Source organism: Silene latifolia, unplaced genomic scaffold (assembly GCF_048544455.1).
Source record: "Silene latifolia isolate original U9 population unplaced genomic scaffold, ASM4854445v1 scaffold_20.1, whole genome shotgun sequence".
NCBI lineage: Eukaryota > Viridiplantae > Streptophyta > Magnoliopsida > Caryophyllales > Caryophyllaceae > Silene > Silene latifolia.
The window spans coordinates 1,080,286-1,103,211 of NW_027413163.1; the positions used below are offsets into that span (position 1 = coordinate 1,080,286).

Below are 22,926 nucleotides of genomic sequence, written 5' to 3' on the forward strand. Positions count from 1 at the left end.
CCTTATCTAGCCGGTAGAGTCAATTTTGTCAAGTCTACTTACCGTATACCCGATAAAATGATAAATATGTGACTATTTTCATTACAACAATTGTTGATCTGTAAAACGTGTCTGTCTGGTCGAGTCTGTTTTCCTAAGTCATATACCACTATACCAGGTCTACTTCGGGTGTGGTAGGGTCATTTTAGGTTTCGAACTTGTTTTGAGTATGTTGTTTCTGGTCACGAGGTAAAAACTTTCGGGCCAGTAGCTAAGAGAAATTTTACGACAATTGCCAAAAATTTCATCGGATAATATATAGGTTTCATCAATTCCTGAGCTAAATCCAAAATTTCATGACAGTTGCCCATTTTTCTTTTACATAAATCAAAAGTAAATCTAATCGCTCTTTAATCCAATCTGAAACGCGATTCACCTTAATGGTTTTCCTTATATTCTACTTTGTATTTACTATTTATGGCCCAACAAAGACTACAAATTGGAAAAGAATAATTATACTGGTTATATTTGGGTCGGGTTAATTTTGAGTAGGAAACGAATCTGTAATGAATATAATTTTTGTTTTCCCACAACGATTGAGATTGAGTAGTTCAGATGCGAATCAGAAATTTCCCTTGAATCCCTGCTGATTGTGTAGAGTATAGTTCAATATCAAACCTGATTGTCATCTTAAATTATGTGACTTGATCATGTTCTTGAAAAAAATCAATCTTAATCTTTTTATTTGGCAGCTGTAAATAAAGTTATCCTATCTAAGCATAGCCTTACAAGCAAGACCATGCGCAAACTTATTAAACGACCTAAGAATATAACTAAAGGATACACAATAAAACAAAGCGCTAAGGGAGATGATGTCCTCAAGGATGTCCTTAGTGAGGTGGTGTGCTCGCTCGATCCCTACAAAAAACGCAACTATAGGGAGGCAGTCCGAAGAGACTTCCAAGTGCCAGTGGCCATTATCTCTTGCCCACTAAATGACTTCCCGGATACCTAAGGCTTCTGCTTGCATTGCAGATTCAGCTTTGATTGCCTTACTAATTTCAAAGAAATTGACACCAGTTTCCGTGAAGGCAACCCATCCTACCCCCGCTTTGTCTCGTGATTTCCATCCTGCATCAATCATAACTCGAATACATCCACAATTGTACATTGATCCAATCGTGTAGAAGGGCTTACTCTCTTTCAGTCACCTCAATTTTTCATCCTCCTCGCCTGACTTTGCACTGTCTGTCATCCCCTTATCTTTATTAATCTCAATATCCGCCTTATCCGCATTACTTACCACTTGTGTCCATAAGTTCAAGAAAAGATTCGGATGGAAGCTTTCCCCTCTGAAGAGAATCTTATTCCGGACACACCAAAGACACCATAATGTCGCCACAAATCTTATCAATCGAGATTTGGCATCCTCAAGTTTGCCCAGGTAATAATTCACCCAATGAATAATCCATTTTCCAATGTCCATATTGTTAACCTGAAAGTCCCTAATACCTAGATCCGTGCAAGCCCACATCCGCTTTGCAACCTCACAATCCCTAAAAAGGTGTTCCATGGTTTCAGAGATCATCTCCTCATTAGTACAGAGTTTGCACCTCGTGTCCACTTCGATTTTCCTCCTTTCAAAGTTACTTCCCACCGGTAAGCTATCCGTGATAATTCACCAGACAAGGAACTTCCACATCATCGGACCCGGTAATTTCCATAGTTTCTTTTTACAAAATGACTTCCCTTCCTCATCAACCTTTGTTCTATCCTTCGCCGAGCCTTTTAAATCCATAAAACTTGTGAAGAGGACACCATACCCACTCTTCACATTATAATCACCCGTACTACTATGAGGCCAGTAGACCTCATCAACACTACGTGATCTAGAAAGAGGCATGGCCAGAATTTTACTCACACTTTCATCCGCAAACATATGTCTTATCATGTCCTCATTCCACCGTCTATCCTCCTCGTTTTCGCATCTTATGATTGTAAGATTATGTTTGAATGTATATGTATTATTGCAAAGAATACATCGGTTTATATACTAATACAAGACACGAGATATGGAAAGCAATGACCTAATTACGGGACGAGAAATAAGGAGAGCAGCTAGAGGAAATTAAAATTTCCTAAATACAAGATACAAGATTATTTACGGAATATTATTTACTTGGAGAGCAAGGAGACGAGATATTATTGACACGCCTCCGCAAGACAGTCGGTCGAAGAGTAAGACCAGTCTTGGATATCGGAGTAAGAAACCGAGAACGAGGAAGCGGCTTTGTAAGTGTATCGGCGAGCTGATCAGAGCCATTAATGTGTTGCACACGTAAGGAACCTTGCTGAACTTGCTCGCGGACGAAATGAAATGAGAGCGCTAAATGCTTCATACGGGAATGAAAGATCGGATTAGCCGAGTAATAAGTAGCTCCTAAATTGTCACAATAAACGGTAGGAGTGACAGAAAGAGGAATACCAATTTCGGATAATAAGCCACGAAGCCAAAGAATTTCAGCCGTGGCAACAAAGACGACCTTGAACTCAGCTTCGGTCGAGGAAAAGGAAACAGCACGTTGCTTTTTAGATGACAAGGAAACGGGGTTGGAACCGAGGAACAAAATATAACCACCAGTGGAAACGTAATCACGTGTATCACCCCCCCCCCCCCCAATCGGCATCACAGAACGCATGTAAGATCAACGGGGACGAGCGGAGCAGATGAATACCAAGATTTAAGGTACCCTTCAAATACCTAAGTAGACGTTTGAAGGCAATCCAATGTGGTTCAGTCGGATGCGTGAGGAACTGTGCCAGCTTATTGACAAAGTAAGAGATGTCAGGACGAGTGAGCGATAAGTACTGAAGGCTACCAATAATGGCACGATAGGTAGCTTCATCAACAATAGGCAATGCCGGGTGCTTAATGAGCACAGTGTCAGCGGACATCGGGGTCGCAGTGGGCTTGCAATCAGCCATGTTATAACGCATTAGGAGATCAGAGATATACTTTGATTGATTCAGATGTATACCATCACGGGTAGGAGTGACTTCAATGCCAAGGAAATAGGATAACAAGTGATGCGTGTCTAATATATGATGTTTTGCACCTCATTTCACACGCATTTTAGAGCTCAATTTAGTAGTTTATGCTACTATTTCCCTTGTTTCGTGTATTTCTTCCTTTTCGTGTGATTTTGTAGGAATGTGAAGAATATGGCGGAAAATGGACCAAATCTGTCCCGGAGTGTTTAGCATAGCATTTGACATGGAGTATTGACTCGAGGAATGAGCTTGGTGCACGTTTCAAGGCCTAAAGATAGCAAAAGCATGGGTGCATACGAGTTTAACAAGTAAAGAAGCACTTCACGATATTGCAGCCTGCTTCAGATGGCAATATCTCGAGTTCTAGAGCTGATAATCGAGTGATTCCAATTGGAGGTGAAAGCTTATCCTCTTATATTTCCAACGCCGTGTAGAACGCCTGATTTGACCAAGAAACGAAAAAATGGCAGCTGTTTTAAGATCGGTGTGCTGCTGAGTCGTCAGAATGCATTCAGACAAAGACACTCTTGGTCGATCGACTGGTCCAAGTGGTCGATCGACCACCCCACGAGCTGATGCGCAAGTTAAAAGATCGAGAATTCCAAAGCCCATTGTGATTAGGTTTAGGAATAAAGGTTACGCAGGATTATTCCTATATAACGTAACCTTAGTTTTCAGAATAAGGATCCAGTTTTGATACAACGTTACTTTAGGTTTCATACACATTCCTTATTTCATTTTTTCAATAAAGTTCTTGTTTGGCTCTCGGATTTGCTTTCTTGTTCCAATTTCGGTAATTCTTGTTCCTTTACTTCAGTTTATTTACTGTTTTATTAGTTTAGAATTGTGTAGTTAGAATCCCGGAACCCTAGATTTAGTTTTATGCACTTTATTTATTCTAGTATTTCAATTATGAATTTTTATGCTTTAATTACGAATTTCATTGTTGTTTTTATCGTTAATATGTCTAGCTAAATCAACCCCGCTAAGATGTAGGGGAGCTATAGCGTAGATGGCATAAGTTATAGGCGATTTTGATTCACGGTATGGTCGATCGACCGGTACCCATGGTCGATCGACTGGTTACGCGTCTGGTTTGCTTTATTTGTTTTGTTAAGTGCTTTATCTTTCAATAAGACCGAGAGGAGACTTGATAGATGCTCAAACTTGACCATCCCATAGATCGAGAGATAGGAGTGGACAATAATTAACGAAATAAAACGACTAAATTGCTAAGATCGAGAGATAACGTGATTTAGTTTGCATTAGGAATCATTAATCAAGAACGAGAGTTAGTATTAATAAGACTTAGGGATTAGTAGCATAGGCCGAGAGGTAGCTACTATTTAACATGGACCGAGAGGAATTGTTTTCCCCATCCTTCGCGACCGTATTTCGAAGTTACCTAGGATTATGTGCCATCGCAGCTATAGTGAACCGACCGTCTTAGCATTTCTTTTATCATAGTTTACATCTTTTGCAACTTTTATTTATTTATTTAATTTATGCTATTAGTTTTAGAATTAATTCACATCAAAACCCCCACAACTGTTACCCGATAGACTGAAATATAAAGCAACTATTATCTCCCTACCTCCCTGCGGATCGACCCTTACTACCACTTGCTAGTTGTAGTTTGGTTTTATAAATATTAACTTTAGTACTCACTTCGGCAGGTATCAAATTTTGGCGCCGTTGCCGGGGAGGCAGCGCTAGTTTTAGTTGTTTTATTATTTTATTCTGTGTTTTCGCCTCAAGGGAAGACTGAGTACCTTGAGGCAGTTCTTACCATCTCCTCTAGTGTTGTTTTGTTAGGTCCTACAGGTCCTATCTACAGTACTTCAGAAGGGTCCACCCATGTTCCATTCTCAGGAGCAGCAGGTGCCGTTTTGTGGGAGATGCGGCGGAATGAGACACATAGCTGATGCATGCAGGAGCCCTATGGAGAAGATGATTGCTTTTCATCAACTTCAGCTCGACAATGCGTATAATTACGCTCCTACTTCACCGCACCAACCATATGTGCCTCCGTATGTAGCCCCACCACCATTCACTCCGTCACAGCAAGAGTTGAATAATGACGTTGCAGAGTTGACAAGTCTAGTGCAGCTGCTTATGGTGGAGGTACAGAAAAGTAATGCGGCGAATGAGGTCTCAATCATGAAGCTGAAATCTCAATTTGCTACATTAGATAAGAATGCAGCTGAGATACCGAGTCAATTTCTCTCTCTAAATCAGCGTATCGAGACCGTACATGTAATGACGCTGAGGAGCGGGTCTGCTCTTGATGGACCTGGGAAAGCTGCTGAAAAAGGGAAGAATAAAAAGGGCGAGAAAAAGACGATCAACAGTAATCACGGTCGATCGACCAGTCCGCGAAATGACACAACTTCTGGTACTCACTACAACAAATAAGGTAATTGGCGACCATATAAGGCGACTGAGAACAGTCGCCATTAAGAATAAAGCGACTAAGACCCGTCGCCCGCAATTCGTAGCTGGGTTTGGTCGCTTTTGGCGACAGGCGTTCGTCGCCAATTATGGCGACTGATTTTTTTTAAATCGGGCGACCAAAATTCGTCGCCAAATTGGCGACTGTCATGAGTCGCTAAAAAGGCGACTGCTATTAGTCGCTTTCCTAAAATCCACGTCATCTCCATATTTTTTAAAAAGGCGACGGATTTTGGTCGCCATTTTGGCGACAGATGTTGGTCGCCATTTTGGCGACAGCTTTTGGTCGCCAAAACCACTGTTCCCCGTCGCCAATGCCCATAAAATTAATTCATGATCAGAGACTTAGCGACGGTTTCCCGTCGCCAAATGCCCAGTATCCGTCGCCAAATTTACATGTTTTTTAGCGTAAAAATCGTTTTTGACCTAGCCAAATACGTAAAAACCTGCAAATAAACCAACATTTCCAGCAGAGAACACATGGGAAGCCAACACAACCAAACTTGATAAAGAAAATCATGTTCCATACACACAACTACGAGTTCTACGAGTTTTGGTCATCTAACATTATCCGGGAATAACATGTTTTCTAAAAAACTACTTAACAGGGAAACTTGCTCCCGCTCCACTACCACCTCCATGATTAGGATCTCTAGGATCCTTTGGTTGCGGGCGCCACCCAGTGTTGCAATTGGCGAAGAAGGAGTTCATCCGGTCCATTTCCTCCTTCATCCTCCGAATTTCAGCATCTCTCTCGGCATCCCACCTCTCCCTCTCGGCATCTGCGCTCTCTCCTGGCGGCTAATTGAGCTTGGAGCACACTCACGACACTTGGGGTATAAGGTTGTTGTTGGGAGGAAATTGACCCTCTTCTTCTTGTAGGAGGGTAGAAAATCTCCATTGCCGACCCGGCTCCATACACATCTCCTCTTTGGAACCCCTCAACAAGATCAAACCATAGCTCATTGTCATCAATTTCCGGGTTGTTCTTCCTACGGACAAGGAATTGTTCCTAAAAAATTGATAAAACATTAATGGTTAGAGGTTACTTATCTAAAAATTGATAAAACATATACTTTAAAAAGCTAAGAAATTTTTATTTTTTGACACTTACATATAATTGTTGATCTTTTTCCTTCGCGAAGATCAACTTGCCCTTGCTTGTCTTCTTTGCGTGAGTGTCAACAAAGAGATCAACAATCGTGGGTACCTTACCCTTATTCTTCTTGGTCTTAGGAAAAAAAACAAGGAAATTGTTACTCAAACATGATAATTAATGAGACTAATTAAATTAGAAGACTATTAAATTAAAAGCTAAGACAAATAACTTACATCTAACACCACACGATCATGAAAAGATTGAGACCCTCCATAATGAGTAGGCTCAACTTCCGCATCCTTATCTCCTCCTTTCATGTTGATCTTGTTCCGGGCCGATGCTTCCTTGAACTCAGGACTGTTCCGGTACTTGGTATATTCCTCATATGACGAACCTGTAATCAATAAAATAACAATTATTAATTAATATATTTTCAAAATATGTAATGAATTTTAACTAATTACGGGTATTAAAAGAAACTAAATACCTTTCATGAAAGATGGCGCCTTCTTCCTCTTAGACACCTTATACATGTTGTCCCTTAGCCTCTTCTTGCCAATATCATTATACCTTTGCCAAACTAGGCGCTCAAGGTTGGTTGGCCAATAGAACACACGCTACAAAAAGTAAACACATAGATGAGAAACAAATTAATAATAAGGTAAAAAGAATAAATAAATTATATTTAATAATATATATTTTATAAATAGATACCCGGAAGTTGTTGAACCACATCTCCTTATCTTCATCACTAGCGTTACTCCAACAAGTAACGCCGTGTGTCATGTTCTCTTGGGTGCTATTAGTCACACCACGAACAACTGTTTGACTTCTAAACCTGAAATCAAACATGTTAAAAACATAATTATATAGGAAAAAAAAATAATGTATAATTAACATATGTCTAAAAAAAGTCATTTATTACTAAATAAAAAAATTACAAAATAGAATGAATAAAAAATTACCAAAGACCATTCGGATCAAGGATCATCCTGTTGTCAGTTGTAGACACCTCGTTTCTGCACCCCTCGCAAACCACCCGGTGATGATTGGGCCGCATGTTTGATTCGCGGAACGATTTGTGACAATTCGTAAGATTATCGTCAAGTGATTGCTCAAATATTAATGTCAACCTCTTAGTTGTCATCTACGTCCTGATACGGTCGTTTTGACAGTAATTAGAGTGCATTCGGAGTCCGGGTCAAAAACCGTCTCCATTTTCTGATAGCTGTTAAATCCCGAGTCGAATGTTGGAATGTTAGGATAATTCTATTCCATATTTCTCAAATTTTATCTTTTGGCAAATAATATCCCGCAATATTCAAAAGATAATCGAATCAAATCCGTCCTACCATAACTTAAACACGGAAATCTTTCTTAAACAGAGGAAACCTCTCGGGAGCAGTACGCGGCAGTCTTTGCGCCTCTTCCAGGCCCTTCTTTGCATGATTTACGTATCTTTTTCATATCTTTCCGAGATTCACTTCCAAAGAGTCTCCGAAACCCTAAACCTCCGCGTGATTAGTATAAATAGGAGCTTTCGTTCCTCATATTTCTCACGCGAGTGTCCGCCCTTCTCTTCTCCCTTTGCATTCTAGACTTCGTTCTTACTAATTGGCGCCTACGTGCTTGAACCTTCGACCACGTAAGCTCGGATCTTTCCGGGTACCAGCCTCTCCGTTGCATGACCGACCAATTTGACCACTACACTCAATCAATCTAATTAATCAATTTGTTAAATCGTTTTCCTCTTTCGAGGGCATTCTTTCCTTACGTTCGCGTCGAGCATCACTAATCGATTTTCTTAGTTCATCTCGTTCCGTCAACATGTAAGTCTGAGGGTGTAATAATCCTTATTTTATTTATTGTTATTTATTTTATCGTATTCATTGTAAGATTCACGTCGAAAGTACCTCATCAAAACCGATTTCTAAAACCGTCTTTAAAACCTTTTTTGCGGATTTCCAGTAGACAGACGTCGAGAAAAGACGCAAGAATCGCCGCCTCTTCAAAGGAGCGCAGCACCTGCTGCGCCTCTTCGTGAGGCTGCCGCAGTTCCTGCTTCTTTTCTTCTTCCTCGTCCTCTGTAATTCGTCTTTTGTTTTGTTTTCTTTTGTTTGTTCTTTAATTCGTTCGTATAATTGTCGATATTAATAATTCACATGTATTATAATCCATTCATCATTAACATGTTTAATTCATCATTGTTCCGACTTAAATCCTAAATAATCAATATTTACGGGTTTTCGTCATTAATATTCAAACCCGAATTTTAGAAGTTCAATCTGTTCATATTGGGTTTCTGAGGTTCGTCATTGATATATTTGCATCCATGTTCGTCATCATTCGTCATGTTTATGTCTAATTAATTGTTTAGTTTGTTCCATTCACCGATGTCACTAATTACTCATTCATTAACATCGACCCTTCACATAATTAATCCGTTTATTTCCGTCTCATCCATGTTTTACCGTTTTATGACCTCAATCATGTGTAAATAATCTGCTAATAACTTTCATCCGAGTCTAAAATCGCAATCAATCCATTAATTTACCAATTAACATTAACGGTTTGCAGTTCCGGCTTCACAGCCAGAACTCACCCTTGGAACAGACGCAGCAACTGCTGCGCCTCTTCCAAAGGGCGCGATTACTCTTTGCTTTGTTCAGGGTGATTTCTGTCCCTGAACTCCTTTCTGCCTTGACGTAGTTTAGTTAGTTTACGTATTAATTCAACTAATATTCGTAATATTTCAAATCGTTAATTAATTTCTTTTATTTCTTTTTTCTCAAATAATCCGTTTTAGAGGTATTTTCGACATAAATCGCCTATTCCATTGTAATCAATGTAATTTCCATTATTGTAATTTTATAGTTATTGTATTCCATTTATCATTTGTGTGTTTTCACATGTAAATGAACATTAAATCCTACTTCGACCAAATTGCATGATAAACTAATTGTTAACCGACTTAGTTAATTCTCACATGCTAGGATTAATCTATTGGATGTTGCATTGCATGCATATAGCCGACGATATATCAAGTACAAATAACTTCCCTAATCATTAGTAGAGGCTGCTATCGAGGCGGGCGGGATTAGGTGTTCGATCAAAAGAGCTTCCTAATACGTACCCTCACCCCTTACTCCAGATCTCCGTGAGCACCCGTGTTCATTGGCATCCACGAGAGTCATTCTAGACATAGAATGCTAAGGGTAACGATTGCTTAGTGTTCATGTCACTACTTTGTGTCTTGACATGACACGAGGTATTGAACGGTTCCAATTTCCCATAAAAATTGGTGGCGACTCCATACAAAATGCAAACGCTTGTCCCTCGTTTCTCAACCAAGCGCCCCCTGGGCGGCCCGCTGTCACGGTTTGGCGACTCATTGGGATATACACTTACGTGTAGCTAGGGTGAAACTTGAACAAGGTTAGGGAATAAGTTTGTACAAGACAATTGTCGGTTTTCATAACTCGGTCTTCCTAGACCGTTTAATTCGGCCTTCCTAGGCCCAACCCAACCCTTTCGACCAATTGTCCCGTCTAAACGGTCCTAATTCTTATTTGGACCTAAGGATGGATAGCGATTGACGTCATCCATACCATGATGCGTACTCTTGTTTGTATCAAGGGCCTTCACTACTTGAGGAAATGGACTAGGAATCGGCCTTACTCTTGTTTGGCACGAGCCTCTCCACAGACTTCGGGTTTGATGGTTCGGTATGGCAACCCACCCTTTAAACCAAAACCCTTCTAAATGCACTCAGCATCCCGTTATAATGCGTGTATAAATGTGTAAACCTTACGTGATCACCATTTCAAAACAAATCATGACAAATTTTCAAAAAAAAAAAAAATCAAAACCCACTTTCAATCAGGAATTTCGAAAAAAGGGGCTTTAATTAGCACAAAATCCGGTCAAAACTCTGTCCGTTTGTCGCGTCAAAATTCGGGCCACAAGCCCATTTCAAACCTCACCTCGAGTCCACTCCTACAACTACACTACAGTTGGCTAGGACACACATTTTCAAAGACCTTGTCTTTCTTCAAAACTCACTCAACACAAGTGGCACACACCCACTTCACGAGTCAAAACTTTTCCTCTTTTAGCAAGTGTGATAGAATGGTCGATCGTGTTTTGATTCGTCGTCGATCTCTTATCCAGTTTCCAAGATGCCTGGGTCAAGTGATGAAACAAACCTCCAGCAACTTCAAGAAAATAGTGATCGAATCCTAGCCGCGATAGCCCAAATGCAAATCACTCAAGAACAAACCTATGACCGCCTCGAACTTATCGAAGGCCGCATCTTTGATGTAGAGGGAAAGTTACCTTCTCCTGAAAAAGAAGTACTACAATTTTCTGATGATGAGTCTAAAGATGAGAACCCTTTCCAAGGGACAACCGCAGCTGAGAAAAGACTCCAATACCTAGAGGAGCAATTGATGTACCTTAAGGGGAATGACATTTACAGGGAGAACAATCGTAAGTATGAAGCCGTCAATTCCAAATTGCCCACTAACTTTAGCATGACGGATATCCCTAAGTTTAAAGGACAAGAGAATCCTTTGAACCACATCCGCGCATTCAAGGACTACATGTCTATCAAAGGCATCAAACCTGAGATGTTCTTAAGGATCTTTCCTTCATCTCTCGACACCATCCCAAAGCAATGGTTCTACACTTTAGATCACAAAAAGGTCGCTACTTGGGAGGACGCCGCCATCAAGTTCTCGAAACAATACGCGGATAATGCCGAGATCCAAGTCAACATGCGTACTCTAGAGGTTCTTACCCAAAATGACAAAGAAGGATTCACCGACTTCCTAAGTAGGTGGAGGAAGACTAGTACCCAACTAGTTGAACGCCGGATGAGGCCACCCTTGTGGAAAAGTTCGTGGACAATCTCAAGCCCATATATCCCAACCATTTGAGATATCAAAACATCAAAACCTTCAAAGACTTAACTGTACTAGGGACACGAATTGAAGACGACATCCGTAAAGGACTCCTGTCCAAAACGGTGGGTCGAGGATACCAAGGGTCCACAAGTCGTTCATACGGCTCTACTAGCAAGACCGACGAAGTTAACCTTCTCGAGCCATCCAAGAAAACTAGCCCACCAAGAAAGTTCACAAACCTTGGAGATACATACTCCAACGCTCTAAAAAGACTAATGAAGCAAGGTAAACTCCAACCCATTGGGCCTACTCCCGAACCTGAAAGGAAGTCCAAATTCTGGGACGAAAATTCCTACTGTGAATACCATAGGGGCAAGGGGCACGATACAGAAAAATGCTACAAGTTGAAACACGTGCTTCAGGATATGATTGAAGACGGTCGACTTCCAATTCCACCAGGAGGTAAACCCAACAACACTCAGAATCCTCTTGGAGTTCTAGTGATTACAAGTGACGAATCTACCTTAGATTGCTCACATCTCATTTCTCCCACCTAAAATGAAATTCATGCAATTGAGAAAGAAAGACTCTACTCTATCATCTCCCCTACCATTTCCGACTTCATCGCATGGGCAAGGAGTGTAGATAGACAAGTATGGGAACTAGAAAATATGGTAACAAACTTACGTGATCCTAGGGCAACGCCTAAAGAACGCGCACCATGGACCTTCTCTCAAAACGCCACCATGAAAGAAGTAGTCGCCGTGGTCGACAAGCTAGTCAATCAAATCATACAACTAGAAAGTGACATCATGAGGATGAAGGAACTAGCTGCAATCAATGGGGTTTGGGCCGATGACGACGAGGACGAGTATCTCATCGAAAACTCCTTAGTCAAAGAAATAGTCCAAAATGGCGAAGACCAAGATGTGGATCACCTAACTCGCTCGGGTCGTCCATACCAAAGCACCACTCAAAACGGTCCAACCAATGTCATCACACCAAATGACAACGAAGACGACCCCACTGATCATTTGCTCAAGCAATTACAGAAAACCAAGGCTGATCTTTCAATCTGGCAACTAGTGGCAAGCTCATTCCCGCATCGCCAAGCTTTACTGCAAGCGTTGGCCAAACTGAATGTAGCGCATAACTCTACTCCCGAAGATGTAGTCAACTTGGTCTTCCAAGAATCACCGAGGTTAAGTAATCCTATTACTTTCTCAGATGAAGACTTGCCACCTTTTGGCGCTAGTCACAACCTCGCTTTATACATCACCGTCATTTGTCTAAAGAAGAATGTGCCAATGACCTTGGTAGATGATGGCTCCGCGGTCAACGTCATACCCCTCAAAACGGCATACAAATTAGGCATGAAAGAGTCGGATTGGACTCCCACCAATCAAGGTGTACGTGCATACGACGGTACACGACGAAAAGTGGTTGGACTTACTAGCCTAACCATAGCCACGGGACCAATCGAGCGAAAAGTCAACTTCCAAATAGTGGACATCGAAGCTTCATTCAACATACTTATGGGAAGGCCTTGGATTCATGCTTCCAAAGCGATAACATCCACCCTTCACCAAAAGATCAAGATCCCACTCAATGGCAAAGTTGTGACGATCACCGTCGCCGCCAATCAAGGCAATAATTGAGAAGCAATCAAACAATCAAGTCCTTACGGATCCCATATATGAACTTGGGGGCTTCCAAAGTGTAAATGTCATAGAAAGTGAGTTGGCACCTTTATACTATAATCCCTACTCTAACTTGGTGGTCAACCACATGCTCAAAAATCGGGGATACTTCCTGGAATGCCTTTGAACCCGATTCGGAAGAACACCTTCGCGCCATACAAGAAAGGCAACTCATCGAGAATACCACTTGGACTAGGGTACAAACCCACAATAGAAGAAGTTCTCGAAATGCTTGCCCAAGTCCAAAATCGCAAGTATGTAGGAGTCCAAATGAGGCCATATCTCCCCACCTTAAATGGATACTTCGTTCAAGAAGGAAGTTCAGAACTCTTTCACGGGTTTCCCGAACCTTGGCATTACCTTGAGAGGAAGTTAGCCGGAATCGAGATCTTTCACGATTGCTACTTCATCCCTCCGAAACAGTTCCTACCGTCAAAACCCGTCAAGCACCTTGCTTTGACGAACAAGCCGTTAGCCTATTGTTTGGAGAGGACCGATTCATTAGGGCGCGCGAGGATGAGATCATTACTATGATACTTCGGGACGATCGCTTCAACCCCACCGCGTTGATCACGGAAATCGACACAAAAATGAGAAAGGATGGAGGGAATCCATCAAATGGACCAACAATCAGGGAAGACTCTTCAAGCTCACTCTCGGAGAAGGAGAGATGTTCAAAGGAGAACCAGAAGACGACGAGTTCGAGTCGGAGTCGAGTCGAGTCGGAGTCTAGAGAAGTCATTAGAGAGTCTACTCCTGTTGTCATCCCCACTCCCTTCGTTTCTCCTAGCCTAGCATCGAGTAGTCACGGTAGTTCGGGAAATGCCCCACCATTGTTCCTTTACCGCCACGGACCATGGATCGGTTGGCTTCTTTGTTTCAACTTTACTCAAATTTTAATATGAATAAATCGGGTTCTGCTTACTCTTTGCGTTATCTTGAGTGCAATTCTGTTTATGATGATACTGAGGATGACCAAGACCCAGACTTGACCGAAATACCTCCCTACGTAGCCAAAGAAATATTACGGGAAAGGGAAGGGGACCAAGAATGGTGAGGACACCGAACCCATCAATGTAGGAACCGAACTAGAACCCAAAGAACTTAGGATAGGGACTACCTTGAGCTCTACCGAACAGGCCGACCTCATAGACCTCCTAAATGAATTCAAAGACGTCTTCGCTTGGTCCTACAAAGACATGCCAGGGATCGACGGGGATATCGCCGAACATAGAATCCCGATTAAGCCAGGTTTCAAGCCTGTGAAACGAAGCTCGACGAATGAGAACAGAATGGGCTCTAAAGATTAAGGAAGAAGTGGATAAGCAATTCAAAGCCGGGTTCATCAAAGTTTCGAGTATTCGATTTGGGTAGCTAACATAGTACCCGTACCCAAAAAGGATGGGAGAATCCGAGTTTGTGTTGACTTTAGGGATTTGAACAAAGCAAGTCCAAAAGATGACTTCCCTCTGCCTCACATCGACATATTGGTGGACAATACTGCAGACCACACATTACTATCCTTCATGGATGGGTATGCAGGTTATAACCAAATCAAGATGGCCATGGAAGATATGCATAAGACCGCGTTCGTCACCCAATGGGGAACCTATTGCTACACAGTAATGCCGTTCGGATTGATCAACGCCGGAGCTACATACCAACGCACCGCAACTACACTCTTACACGACATGATGCACAAAGAAGTTGAGGTATACGTAGATGATATGATCGTCAAGTCCAAGGAGCGAGAGGGACATATTGCGAACCTTCGCAAGTTCTTCGCAAGGCTACGGAAGTACAACATGAGACTCAACCCTCAGAAATGCACATTTGGGGTAACATCTGGTAAACTCTTAGGATACGTCGTTAGCCAACGAGGTATAGAGATAGATCCTTCCAAAATCAAAGCTCTGATTGAAATGCCACAACCTCAAACAGAAAAAGAAGTCGAGGATTCTGGGAAAAGTTCAATACATAAGTCGATTCATATCGAAACTTACAATGATTTGCGAGCCTATCTTCAAGAAACTCAAGAAAACAGACCACACCATGTGGGATGATGATTGTCAAAAGGCATTCGACCGAATCAAGGAGATATTGGCTAAACCACCAGTGCTCATGCCACCACAACAAGATCAACCTCTTGGTTTGTATCTCACCAGAATCGAAACCGCCATGGGCGCAATGCTAGCTCAAACCGTAGGAAGTGAAGAAAGAGCTATTTACTATCTAAGTAAGAAGTTCTTAGAATACGAGTGCAAATACTCACAACTCGAAAAGACATGCCTCGCTCTTGTGTGGGCAACAAAGAAGCTACGTCACTACATGCTTAGCTACTCCGTTTAGATATTCTCCAAAATGGATCCAGTCAAATACCTCTTCGAGAAACCCGTCCTCAACGGACGCCTGGCAAGATGGACCATGATGCTCTCGGAATTTGACCTCAAATATGTACCACTGAAAGTAATAAAGGGTCGTGCCGTCGCCGAATTCTTCGCAGAAAATCCCATCGACGACGCACAAACCATAGATACTTGGTCGTTTCCCGACGAGGATATACTTCAAACAGATGTAGACTCCTGGGACCTATACTTTGATGGAGCATCCAACCTAAGAGGATTTGGAATAGGAGTGTTGCTCATTTCTCCTGAAGGTGAGCATACACCGATTCTTTGTCAAACTCGACTTCGAGGTGACAAACAACGCCCAGTGAGTATGAGGCTTGTCTAATTGGACTACAAGCGCAGTAAGCTTAGGCATCAAAAACCTCCGAGTGCATGGAGATTCGTCACTAATCATCAACCAAGTTACGGGATCCTGGAAAATCCGAAGTGAAAGCCTAGCACCCTATCAGGCTAGGATAGATCAAGTCGCTCAATTCTTTGATCACGTAACCTACTTACACCTACCTCGAGAGGAAAATCAATTTGCAGACGCTCTTGCGAAACTTGCATCTTTGATAAACATGCCGGATTACATGATGGAAATGCCTTTGTGTATCGAACGACGGTCGGAGCCGGCTTACGTCCATCAAATTACCAATGAAGAAGAAATCGCACAGGAGCCCTGGTTCCAAGCAATCTTGAACTTCAAGCTTAATGGTACCTATCCACCAGATATGGATAAGAGGGGACAACGAGCTATACGCCTATTGTCTTCACAATACGTTCTCATGCAAGGAGAATTATACAAAAGAACACCTCTTGGTGTAATCCTACGTTGCCTTGATCATTCACAGGCACGAAAGGTGATGGAAGAAGTCCACGACGGAGAATGCGGTCCTCACATGAGTGGACCTATGATGGCAAAGAAAATCACACGTCTAGGGTACTATTGGACCACAATGGAATCCGATTGCATCAAATATGTGAGACATTGCCACAATTGCCAAATCTTCGGGAATGTACAACATGTCCCTCCTTCGTTACTCTATACGATGACATCTCCTTGGCCATTCTCCGCATGGGGAATTGACATAATTGGGAAAATAACCCCAGCAGGAACAGGAGGTCACTGTTTCATTCTAGTAGCAATTGACTACTTCAACAAGTGGGTAGAAGCGTCTTCCTACACCGCTCTTACAGCCAAAAATGTAGCCAAATTCATCCAAAATAACATCATCTGTCGATATGGTTGCCCACATGAGATCATCAGTGATAATGGGTCCCACTTCCAGGCCGAAACCGAACAATTGCTAGCCAAATACAAGATCAAGCATCACCACTCTTCGCCCTATAGACCACAGACTAACGGCGCGGTAGAAGCGGCTAACAAGAATGTCGTCACAATCCTCAAGAAAATGACTGACAACTATAGAGATTGGCCAAGCAAAATACCCTTCGCTTTGTGGGGGTATCGAACATCCGTCAGGACGCCCACTGGGGCTACTCCTTTCTATTTGACTTACGGCATGGAAGCCGTACAACCAGTCGAGCTAGAAATACCATCCCTGCGCATCCTACTAGAGAGTCAAATCCCAGAGGCCGATTGGAAGAGGGATAGATACGAAGAACTCATCCTCCTGGATGAACGTAGGCTTCGTGCCTTACATAATGTCCAAACATATCAAGCACGTATCAAACGAGCTTTCAACAAAAGGGTTAGGCCAAGAAACATCAAAGAAGGAGATTTAGTTCTCAAATCGGTCAGAGCTCTTTTACCTGTCGACCCAAGGGGAAAATTCAAACCTAACTGGGCCGGACCATATCTAGTCAAATCAATACTCCCAGGGGGTGCGGTTAGAATCACAGACCTAGATGGGAATGAGTTCTCAAACCCCACAAATCTCGACCAGCTAAAACGATACTATGCCTAGAATAGGGACAAAAACGCGCCTCGCGTAAACCTACGTGTCGCTCTTGTGGCACTAAATAAACGGCCCCTGGCCCATTTGAATGTCACTATGCTCGTGCATCTTGGCAAACTTGTCATCCTCATATCATCAAACAAACTAAATTCGCACCTCCCGAGTAAGCAAAGGCTCATGCCTACTTTCCATGTTCATTAACAAGCTCTTGCTTCGAACAATTATTCTTTTACATTTACTTGAACTACGCGCAAGGGTTTGATTTCGCTTTCTTAAAGTGAATACGTTGGCAATCCTTCACAGGATTCAACCCACCATTATATTTAAAATGTAAATAGAAGGACATTTGCATTGCATTTGAAATTCGACAAGAATAATTAAGGAAAATCACAACGGTTTCGTAACCACTTAACCTCTTTTATTTCATTCAATTTCTAATAATAATAATACGTTACATAATATAAAAAAATAGAATAGGCTAGGATTCTAAAAATCCCTCCCTTTTATTACAACAATAATAATAATAATCAAATAATAAATAAGACTTGGGCTATTCCTCCATCTTTCCTTTGCCCTTGTCGTTCTTGTCATATTTCTTGTCACGACCTCGAGCCGGGCGCTCTTGCACCACTTCAGACCTAATCACCAACGGTCTTTCTCGAGGCCTGACTTTTCCATTCTTACCAATCACCATCTCTGCGACAGGAGTAGTCTTCGATTTCTTCGAAGGATGAATGACTTGGAACCCGGCTTCTTCTTCTCCTTCAGTCAGATGCTTCTCCTTCTCTTTCTCTCCCTCGCGCACCTTGTAGTCAACGGGCTCGCGTTTCCTCAGTCTTTCGCGCTCTTCCGAAGTTGAAGCCTTCCTCCACATCAGATAAGAGTCCGACACCCACAAGGCATTGGAGGAGAAGTTCAAGAACCACATGTTTCTGTGGGCCCACTTCATAGCCCACTCTCTTCGGCTCTCTGTAGTAAGCGCCATAGCGATGCGGAACGGTGTCAGCGGGGATCATCCGCTTCAACCCGACTTGCCTCATCAATCTCTCGGGAAAGATGCATACCATAAACTCCAATCCAGGAATGCGGACGGACCTAGTAGGATCCAAAGAAGACACTCCGGTGTGACGGACTTGAGGTGCCACCACGGAACGACCCATCCGATCGGCGGGCCATCATCATTCTTGACTTGTTCTTCCAATAATCGCAGGACCGGGTGAAGTCCACCATGTACAGCCGTGTCCTCATCGAAATCATACGGGCATGATAGGAAAGTGCATGAACTGGGGGCTCGAGCAATCGGAGCCGTTCCATGAGCCAAACCTACCAAAAACAGGTATCAGACACCCACAAACGAAAAAAAAAAAGAAAAAAAAAAAAAACAAAAAAAAAAACGAAAAGCAAAAAAATAGAAACAAAGAAGGGTGTCTTTTACCTGTAGGATAACGGGACTCCCCAAAAATGGAAGATCGCGGTTGGATTTCCTATTATCCAAGCCCAAGATGATCTCCCCCAAACATAGACAAGCTGGGCTCCTGCGCAGCTCCATTTGCTCAATAAGACCCAATAGACGAGGATCACCTCTCAAATCTTCGTCAACATGTCCCTGAAAGACATAAACATGAAGCAAACAGAAGCCAAATGCTCTCCTCCTAGCAACATAAGAGACAGTAGGGTCGGCCCTGTTGATAAATCGATCTATAAAGTCTAGCATCCTCACGCCCTTTGGAGTAACAAGGCGATCTACCTCAAGTCTAGTAAGTCCAAGCAAATCTCTAAACTTGCCCTTATACCCCTGAGCAGTAGAAGGGATGGCAGGTAAATATTCAGGGTCCCACCCGCCAATAGCAAACAATCTCCTCCAGGAAAAGGACAAATGTCACCTCCGGGAACGCAAAAACATGGTAATTCGGGTCCCAATAATCAAGGCAAGCGTCCAAGAACGGTTTTACAACCTTAATGAGTTTCAAACTCAGCAAAGATCCAAGGTTATAAGCACCCATGTCATGTTTCTCAATGTTCGAAAACTCATTAGTCCATTCCTTCAAGCGAATCTCTAGGGTATTCATGATGATAATTTTCTCTTGAAAATTTATTGGGAATTTTTATGTGTAAATCGACGAAGAGGAGACGGAAGAATTATATGATTTAAAGCTTCGTCGACGCTTCTATTTATACTATTTCTTTGTTTTCAAAAATCCGTCGAACCGCACTGCTTGGGAAGGAGCAGGCGCGGCACTGCTTTGCGCCTCTTCAAAGGGACGCGACTCGTCTTTGCGCCTCTTCCCTGACCTTATCTCTGTGATTTCCGCGTTTGGATCTTTCCTAATTCTATAAGCGAATAATTTCCTATTCCTACGGGATTTTATTTTGGTAAATCCGAGTAATTTACCATGCTTCAGGTTTCCTTGATCCGCAAGCGCGCATTTCGAGGCGATATCGACATTTTCCGCCATTTTTCTCACACTTTCATATTTGATTTTTTCATTTTAATTCTTTTTTTTTAGTCATTTCATTTTCTTAATATTTTTTAATTCTAATTTCTAACTTATAGATTTCTTTTTTTCTTTTTTTTCGGGGGTAACCCTCCCTACCGCACGGTCATTTCCACGGTCATTTCCGACAAAATTTTTGCATTTTCGCATCCCTTCGAGTCTCATTTTGCACTAATTAAAGGCCTTATGTGTATATAAAAATGTATGTTTTACGTGATTTGTCTATGTAAATTTCGGCAGCATGACGGTGTAAACCGTTGTCTACCAAACCTGTTCAAAAGCTAACCTGCAGGTACAGATAACGCAACCCAGCAACAAAAGGCACTCATGCCGTCGTATATACAAAGAAGCAAATATACAAGCAAACTGGGGGCTTCGCCCCAAACAAGTCCAAATGTAAACTGGGGGCTTGCGCCCCAAACAAATCCAAAAAAGATGTTCAAAATCAAAACCAAGCAGACTACTGCTGGGCACCCTCCAACTCGGCAACCCTCGCCATAAGAGCGGCGATCTCGGCATCCCGAAACTCGAGCTCCCTCGACAAACGAGCCGTCTCCTCCCGAGACTGGGTCAACTCTCGCTCCAGCTCACGATCGGCCTGTGGACAACAAGAAATTGGCTCATGTCAATCAATTCAAACAAAACTGAAAACCAAAGATCAAGGAAAAACAAATGAGGTTCATACCTGACGACCTCGACCGCCGACGAGTGCCTCGATGGCTGTAGCTCGTAGCCGGTTGGCCACCCTCCAGAGTGCCACAAACCGAGATGGCGCGACCTGCATTTCAAAAGAATTTTCAGTAAACTGAACAAGTTCAATCAAATGTGTTCTTACACGAAAACTGCGTAAGATAAGAACTCACCCTCCGAATCAGATGCTGCCAGTCATCTAGGCCAGCGTCCGTCACAGCCACGTCAAAGTCACGCAGCTCGGAGATCGTCGTCCTCCCAGTAGCGTCAGTGTACTCAAGGGTCTCGGGGTACTCTGGGGGCTCGATGCCCGCCGCCTCAACCTCCTGCAGAGACGAATGGCTCTCGTTAATCGATGATCTTTCGTCGCAATTCTCGAAAATCAAAATCCAACAAGAAACAAAAGACACTCACCACTACCGGCCAATACGCCAACCTCCCGTAAAGGAACGCCGAGTAATCCTCGTCAGGGAGAAGAAGGTCGTCGCCACTGGCACCAGCCAAGTCCGCCTCCCTCTCGGCCTCGAAGGCTCCTAAACATCGTCCTAGGAGGATCGACGGGAACCGTCAACGCACCCGAAAGCACCGACGAGCTAACCGCTCGCCCGGATACCACACGGGACCCATCGACGTCCACAACAGCGGCCGACTCGAGCTCCTAGGTCGAAGGACCTCGCCGACAAAAGGAGGCGCTCCGGCGTACTCCGCCCAAGGTCTGGGCACCCCTTTGCGATAATATGAAGGCAAAAGTCATTCCTATGATCAATTCAAAACAAAGTATGAGAAGAATAAATGCCTACAAATAGGATACTCACGCTGCTCGGCTGAAGAGCGTTCACATCTCGCCGGTAGACATTGTGAGAAGAGCGTTTGCTCTTCGTCCGGCACATGACCGATCCCTCACCACGGGTAGGCCCTCTCCGGCGCTCCGTCCTCTTGGGCGCGAGGCCCGGAAAGTAAGAGTACACCCACGCCTGCAAAGCATAATAATCAATAACGATCTTTTGTGATTCAACGAAGAAAAGAATTTACTTTGGTCTAAAGAAGGTTCATACCTCCAACAGTAGCCCAGGTCCGACGGCGCCAGGAGAAGTCCCCTTCTCCATCAACTCCGGACGAACCATGGCCCTCATAAAGCGGATGAGGACCGCAAAACCAGCAAATGACCCGGTCCCAACGCCCTAGGGAACTCAAGTCGAAAGAAAGGGGAGAAGCTTCGTCGATGACCTCTCACCCTTGTCTCCGAGGTAAATCGAAGACAAGAACCACCAAAGCCAAAGACGAGCCCTCTGCTCAGCTGTACAAGGAGGAGGAGCAGTCTCCCTCCCATCAATCACCACCGATGCCGGGGTCTTCCCCGCAAAGTAATCTCGAACATAGGTCTTTGGGTACCAAGCCCGGCACCGCAACAGACCTTCGGCGATGGTTCCAGCCGATCAACCTCCTCGCCTCGGCCGAATCCGCCCTCATGCCAGTCTCCGGCCACACCATCTCCTCAGTCCCGCACGGCAGACCAGAAATCATGCCGTAATCCTCCAAGGTGACTCCCACCTCACCAAAAGGCAGGTGAAACGTGGAAGTCGTATCCCAAAATCGATCCAAGAAAGCACGAACCAGGCTAAGGTTGGCCCGCAACTTCCTCTTCACGATATCCCTCCAAACCTGAACCAGAGGACCGAACGCTCCGCGCTCGATCATGGCTCTCTCCTCGCCGACGCCGCTCGTAGTGCTCCATCGCCGTCGTATACCCCGAGAACGACCGGATGTTCCCGGACCTCCTATAATGATTCGAAATAAAGCTATCTTTAGTTTTGAGTAAATTTGAAAGTAGATTAAACAAAAGAAGAAAGGGGTAGGTAATGAGTTAGGGAATTCCTATTTACCAAACTCTTCACCGTCCTGTAGGACAAGTGACCCTCTGCAGCCCACACAAGGTGCCTACTCTCCCAGGTCTCACCACGCGGAGATCCCTCGGTGACGACCCCCTCGTCCGAGGTGGGCCCGTCTCGGAATCTCCTCCTCGTCGTGACCTCCTCCTCGGGAACCTCGTCTGCAGCTGACCATCATCGCGGCGGTGAAGGCCGCTCCAAAGCCTCCTCAGCAGCTGCGTCTATATCCATGGGAGTCCTCCCGAAGTAGAAGCATCATCACTGCAAAGCATTAAAGTGAATTCAGGCCGCGTCACGTGACGACAAGCCTCTATTAAGAAATTTCCGAGCCTCCAAGGCCCGGGAATTCCCCATTCCTG

General features: G+C 43.5%; 1 protein-coding gene across 1 annotated transcript; it reads right to left on the reverse strand.

Moving 5' to 3' along the window:
- Positions 1-1,657: 1,657 nt before the first annotated feature.
- On the reverse strand, positions 1,658-7,640 carry LOC141638462 (uncharacterized). Its single transcript, XM_074447876.1, has 7 exons — positions 7,546-7,640; positions 7,295-7,418; positions 7,068-7,197; positions 6,814-6,974; positions 6,596-6,712; positions 2,741-2,949; positions 1,658-1,868 (listed from the first exon to the last, which is right to left on the reverse strand). The coding sequence occupies exons 1-7, from the start codon at positions 7,638-7,640 to the stop codon at positions 1,658-1,660; spliced, it is 1,047 nt and encodes a 348-aa protein (XP_074303977.1).
- Positions 7,641-22,926: the final 15,286 nt, after the last annotated feature.